General features: G+C 42.3%; 1 protein-coding gene across 1 annotated transcript in view; it reads right to left on the reverse strand.

The window, feature by feature from the left end:
* The window catches only part of nhp2 (NHP2 ribonucleoprotein homolog (yeast)), a 1813-nt gene extending 345 nt beyond the window's left edge, over positions 1-1468 (reverse strand). The window contains exons 1-4 of the mRNA XM_056594515.1: positions 1185-1468; positions 776-845; positions 542-647; positions 1-429 (exon numbers count right to left, since the gene is read on the reverse strand). The exon at positions 1-429 is cut by the window's left edge and continues 345 nt beyond it. Coding sequence (XP_056450490.1) covers positions 304-429; positions 542-647; positions 776-845; positions 1185-1347 — 465 coding nt within the window. The 5' untranslated portion in view covers positions 1348-1468 and the 3' untranslated portion in view covers positions 1-303. The remainder of the gene's footprint in view (positions 430-541; positions 648-775; positions 846-1184) is intronic.
* Positions 1469-7063: the final 5595 nt, after the last annotated feature.

Genomic DNA, 7063 nt, shown 5'->3' on the forward strand with positions numbered 1-7063 from the left:
TTATTTACCTAGCATGGATGGGTTCTTATCAAGCCTGAAAATCAAAGTCTTCACATATCCTTAACATTTGAAATTTAATATTGCCCCTTTGCCTTCACCAGGTGATGTCTAAGGGCCCAATCATGGGCAGATAAACTGAAAACAATGATGGTCCATAGATGATTTAAGGCTTTTTGTCCTCTTCTGATGCGCGTGTGAACTAGGTGGATGCAGACAACATTTGTTAACCCAGTGCTCTCACTAGGCCTTTACAATAAGGTTCCCAGGCGTGGTTGTGTGAATGTTGATGGAACCGTGCGTTCATCAGAGGGGCTTGGGCAGAACCGTCACCTCTTCCAGGCACTCGTCATAAGCCTCCTGGTATTCCTCGTGGGGCTTGATCAGTATCACGCAGGTCGGCCTTTTGGAACCCGCCGAAGAACCCAAGTCCTGAAAGCAAGTGGAGAGGTAAGCCAAAATCACAAGCTTAACATGGTCCAACCCAATCAACCAGGATACCATCAACACAGCAAACATGCAACAAACTAATGGAAGGGCTTACCACTTTGGATGGGATGTAGGCATAGGGGAGACTCCTGTCTTCACACATGATAGGCAAGTGGCAGTAGACGTCTATGGGCAGCGTGTCTCCGGCCAGCACCACAATACTACATGCACACAGAGGGACGAGAGAGTTAATCACTCGAGTCCTTCGAGAATACGTTGAACAACCCTGTTGCAACGACTGACAAACTAAGCATGCAGCAGTTTGGGTGGCCACCATTCATGATCTTACCCCTTCTCGCCTTTGTTGATGAACTTCTGCACCTCCTTCACTCCGCGTCGAATCTGTTTCAGCTTCGCAGCTAAAATGGAAGCGAAATGTTTACAAAGGCATCCAGTGGAATGTTTGATACATTATAAACGAGTGACAACAAGTCACTTAATACTTGATTGAGTAGAAGCCTTGCCGTTGAAATCCACAAGCCTATCCAAGTTTTATCAACAGCAGATACTTTTTTTTTCCGCGTTAAACAAAATGCGCGTCCACGTGGTAACGTTAATGTATGAAGGTTTGTGTCCACAGATGCGTTCAAGAGCCACGAGGCTCGTCAAAAAAACGAACCACAAACCGAAACGGCAACGTGCGTTTTATCATTACCATTCTCAACAATACAATACAATTAGAGCTGACGGGCGCTTACCCTTCTTGACGCATTTGTAGAGCTTCTTGCTGAGTTTCCGTGACGCTAGCGGCTGGGCTATGGGGTTAATGTTAACAATAAGCTCCCCGTAAGATTTCTCGACTGCCCCTGTCGTTTCCTCTTCCACCTCTGCTTCTGGCTTCTCTTTCTTTGATTTTCCCATTTTGAACGGAGATGTTGGTCAAAGCTTAGTAACGAACGTGTTGGTCTGCAAGTGGGGTCTGCAAGTTTCGCACGTGTTTCTCTTCCTACTTCTTCTTCTTCTTTCTTCTGTGATGCATTGAGGTTCACACGACACGCAGCTTGTACACAGCGCCACCTGGCGGAGAAGACGACACGCAGGTTGGACACAGCGCCCCCTAGTGCCCGGGAATAAGAGGCCCTACCATCTTCATAATAGATCAGCAGTTTGATTTGTGAGATCCTCTTCCCTACCTGCCCTTGGACCAGAATGATGATTTCGAGATGGATAGCATTGCTACGGCATGAATTTTTTTTTTTTTCTGGTTTGCTGAATCACAACTGATGTTTTGCCTAATGACTTCTCTGACCCCCAGACTGATGTTGATGGAAATGTATGTCTTTTCTTAGTATAGTTAAAAAACATAACTTTATTATAACTCAACAGGCTCTTCGTGCAACTGACATGAGTCAAGGAAAGAACAAGTCAGCATTTATTCAAAACAGCAAAACCCCATTGTGTTACACAATGGTCTCGGCCATACATGTGAAAAATGGTCATTACATGGTAGGTGGGATGGAACAAATCTGTTTGGACCTTTTGGAGTCACTGATCCTCGTATTTCCTCGTAAGTACAAACATTGACCAGCAAATGTTCTTGCAAAAAAATAAAGGAAAAGCAATACTTTAATCTGACTCATATATAGGTCTCAAAGAAAGACAACAATATATTTATCAGCGTTATACATTTTCAAGCCAAACACTATAATAATTCAAATTGGGCTCCTTCAAGGCCCCATTGGACGTAAACAGTACAACGCCAATTTTGCACTTGATTGGGTTCATCTTATATACAACATTGGGTTGCGTGGCCCCAGTCAACACCAGCAATTTATACAATTTTGATAAGGCCCATTCATTTAGACATGGTGGAAACAAGGTGCAAAGCTAGGGCTCAGGATTGACTGTCAGGTAAAATAGAGACTGTTGCAAGCTCAGAGTTATCTTATCAGATCTGCGAGGCTGGAAGGCATCGTCCTGTTCGAAAGCTCTCTGGAAATCTGGCACCAAACGCAGGGAGAACAGAATGTAGCGGCAAGACAGTCTCTACACATAGTGCCCTGAGAAGTAGACAGCACAGCAAGGTTCATAACGCAGTAGCAGCTAGTCATTCATGAATATACAAAGGGAAATACTATAAATAAATAAACTAAAATGCAATTTTGAATTCAATTTTTAAGATCAGACTTTAAACACGTATATCTTATCAGTTACCTCGAGTTGCTATGATCGGTAAATTATCGGCTCCTAATCTATTCAGGGACTAACCTTTCCAGTAAACATTTAGTGATGAATATTATTGATTTGTGTGACACGATCTTGGTGTTGTTTGATTTTAAAGTTATTTAAATTAAACGTATATAATGCACAGTGGTATTTTATTGGACTATGTTTGTACGATATGATTTTCTATGAACGCCTTGGCCTTACTTCTATTCCGTGACGTTGGCGCAAGGCAAACCTCATGCCCATTACCACTGGTGGGATAATGCCGCACATATCCAGCAGAGGGAGACAGAGACACTCGCCAAACTCTCTGGTCACCGAGCAGGCGTGACAGGGACAACACCAACACCCAAAACAGCCTATCAAGTGACGTATTAAGGCAGTGTTATGACGGTTATATGTTTTCTATTTCAGGCATATCGGTAAAAATACCACTAACGTACATTATTCTACATAATTCTCAGTAGTATGTGAGGGCATTTAACTTAGGCTATGTGTTTCGTGCTTGAGAGCGTTTTACATACCTACTGTATATGTGAGAATTATGAAGTATCACCTAAACGGCCTCTCTTACTTGGTAATAACTATGTTTGAGTGGACGACATTATTTTATAACTTACAGTCCTTTATATCATCAGTGCAATGAAATAGTCCAGACGACCAATCACCAATGGATACATTTCGAGGCTGCTTAACCACAACTGTGGTGGAAGCCATTGTACTGTTTCAAGACAAGATTACAGACCGCAGTTTAGTTTTTACACACACACTCATTTACTCATTCTGTCGAAACCTTGCATAGTAATCTACTTTGTTGTCATTACTTTGCAACAGATATGATACGTTTTGTCTATGATTATGCGATATACACTGACTAATCTCATTTTAAACAGTAGCCTAAATTATATGCAATGATGTAGGGTTTACATTGAAAATAATCAGTATTGAAGTGTACAGTACCTCCGAGTATGAACTCAGTGCCATCCAACATTATCGTTGTGTTTTTTGTGTTTTTTTTCAGAAATATATCATATTCATAATTAATGTAATTAATCTCTACAAGCAAGGCAGGCTACTTTTCCGAGAAAGACTGACTTAAATTTCGAATAAGCTAGTTCAACGCATATGGAAAGAAGAAATTAGAAATTAGGATGATACCAAAAATAATAATCAACGACGTTGTGGTAAAGCTAAATCTTACCTTAACATGTGCGTAAGAGAGACAAACTTTGATTCCTGAAACAGTTCCTTCGTTGTTGGAACTGAACTATGGTAAACTGTAAGCACTTAAGAAACCTGGCTGACCTGTCAGTCAGGCCTGTGATGTCACGCTGAAACATTCTCATTCTTACCATTTCCAGGCCGTGACGAATCAAACAAATATCCACGTTATTTTACATTTAGATTGACATATTACAAACTTGATTATCCAGTTCAAAGGAAAACCAAACATGCTGTGCATGCTAGTCCACGCCCACTATCGAAATAAACAGAAAGCCGCGTGACATCGGCTTATAGTCCCAGATTTGCAGTCGGCCTGAAGAGGAACGACACTGTAATCAATCAAAGCCCTATACTATACACCAAACTTCAGGAGAAACTCGCTAACCCAGGCGGAGGCCATTAATCGATGCCATTACACCAGATTTGTTAGGCGTTCAGTTGGAATTCCTTTACCTGTTCAATAATGCCCAAAGAGAACCTACTTTGCCGTTTGATTGCCATGGTTGAAAAAAGCGGAAAGGCCTCTTTCAGCCCCTATAGCAGACACTCCATATCAGGGCATCAGTCACTTCAGAAACACATGGTATTGCTGAAGAAAATGGTGGAAATTGGACCAAAACACAAGCCAGCCTTATTATTACGCATAAAACATTTTTTATGATGATTGTGATCAAGCATTTAGAAATTGGTCACCTGTTATTCGGGGAGAAGGTCATGAGGGTTATCAATGTTGTAATCATCATTTTGAGGGATCCCCCTGAAAGACGATTACCTCTGATGAGATGAGAGGTCAGAATGTAGAACATGAATCTAATAATTTCATTTATCCAACATCCTTTTAAAGTGTCCCACAGATTACTTTTTCAGTTAAAAATTAAAACATGTTCTTGATAAGAAGAGCATATTGAATGACAACACAATACTCAGTTTAACATCCAGACAAACAAATCCGTATCCACGTCTGCGGCCGCTTCTGGTCGTTTCTCAGCAGCTTTGGTGGCGACTTTAGTGGTGACCCTCATTTGATATAGTCTAGTGAGAGAAATTATTCAGCAAGTAAACGGCAGAGAAATGACTCAATCGAATATGTCCATAAAATGATTGATTAAGACAGATGGTCTGGAAAATGAAAATCATGGACAATGATTACACTGCAATGTAATTCTTTTCATCCATTCTTTAGTTCCCATCACATTGTCTATTAATATGCTGGCACTATACACATGTAGCCTTCGTTATAGCACAGCAAAGATTCATCAGTCATGGTTAGAAGGCTTTTAGAGTGCTGGAGTGGGCTTTTACCACAAATAATTGGCAGAGCCTTCCCGTTGTTGCAAGTATCCTTCTCAAGAATCCAAGCATATAAATAGTACATTCAGGAATCCTGCATTAATTCACTTGACACTACATTCATTTACTTGATATGTTGGTCAAGTGAATAAATCAACTGGCTTTCACCAGTACGTGCAGTCAGTGTAGAGTCTAGATTTAGCCATGTCGTGACTACATTTCTATTTAGCGATGTGCTATTTGCTTGGAGCCCCACACCAGAGAATGTTGTGGCAAAAGCATGAGGTAAAACACAAGTTAAGGTATAAAGACACAGGCTCTGTACATTTGGTGGTTGTTTTTAAATAAAATCTGCGGCATGATGTCAATCAATTTTAGCGGTTGAAATGGTTCCATCACTACATTCATCATTAAAACATTTTTATGGAAACTATGACTTTCATTTTCCAACCCTAATCCGCACCATAAATACATATCCAAATACACCACATTACATCACGTGACAATCCTTACCTGTACATAACCTCCACTGTCTACATGGTTGAGAATGCACCATAGCTAAGTAGGGTGCACTTAGAACACACCAGACAAAGCCTTTGAAGTGATGGACGACAAAAATCCGTAGTTTACACCTAATTATGTTGTAAAGGGTTATCAAGGTGTGCATTAAGCATCAGAATAGTAGGCTCCATGAAATCCATTGCAATTTCAAGTAATTTCAACCTACTAGTTTCCTTTTATTTCTTCACTCCGATTTAATGGTTCCCCTCCTGCCTGAGTAGGCAAGCGGGTGACCAATTACCCCAGACCCACTAGCCAGGCACCTCAAATCACTGTGAGTTTGTGGGGGGGATCAGACCACACCCCCACTATAGAGTATAGAGTCCTGAGGGTACGTCCACTTGTGATAGGTTCGCTTCGATCTTACATCCGGTTGTCAATCAGTTTAAGTATACCTTGTTTATGCAATTACAATTAGGGCATTTAGCAGACGCTTTTATCCAAAGCGACTTACATCGGTTAATACACACATTGACACACCGACGGCAGAGTCAACCATGCAAGGCGACAGCCTGCTCGTCAGGAGCAGTTAGGGTTGAGTGTCTTGCTCAGGGACACATCAACACTCAGCTAGGAGGAGCTGGGGATCGAACTAGCAACCTTTCGGTTCCAAGACAACTGGTCTACCTCCAGAGCTAAGCCGACTTATCCCCCTGGTCTAGTTAAGCTAGAATTCTCACGATGCCGTGAAGAACTAGCATGCATTCCTTGACGCTGGGTGTGAATGGAGCTCCTGTCAGTTACATTTGTCACAGTGCGTCACACACACACACACACACACACACACACACACACACACACACACACACACACACACACACACACACACACACACACACACACACACACACACACACACACACACACACACACCGGTTCAACCAGTGGTTCCGTTTCTAAGTCATTTCTTGGCAACACGCTCCATGGTTTTTACAACGCGCTTGGCTGAAACAACCATTGATTATCCTTTTTAATTCACAAGTACGATTGAACACGCTGAAGTGGCCACACATTTCTACGACAAACACAGGGTGTTGTGAGCATAAAGGGTTATAATGACGAGCATACAGGCTGAACAGAACTGCCCACCCTGACGGAGTTGTGCCTTAATCACCGCGCCTGTTAAGTCCAAGTCCAACATTGTCTTCACAGTGTCCGTCAGCAGGTGTCGCCATGAGTAGGGTGTTCATGACGGGTAACACAAACCATGGTCCAGTTCCTGGAGGCTTTGGGTACAGTACGACCGACCCCAGTAGGAGGGTGGTCCCACCCCAGTCCCCCCTGACCAGCTCAGTGTTCCCCCTCTCCTCCATGTCCTTCTCCACACACGCACGCA

The sequence above is a fragment of the Gadus chalcogrammus genome, chromosome 7, assembly GCF_026213295.1.
Source record: "Gadus chalcogrammus isolate NIFS_2021 chromosome 7, NIFS_Gcha_1.0, whole genome shotgun sequence".
NCBI classification, from domain to species: Eukaryota; Metazoa; Chordata; class Actinopteri; order Gadiformes; family Gadidae; genus Gadus; species Gadus chalcogrammus.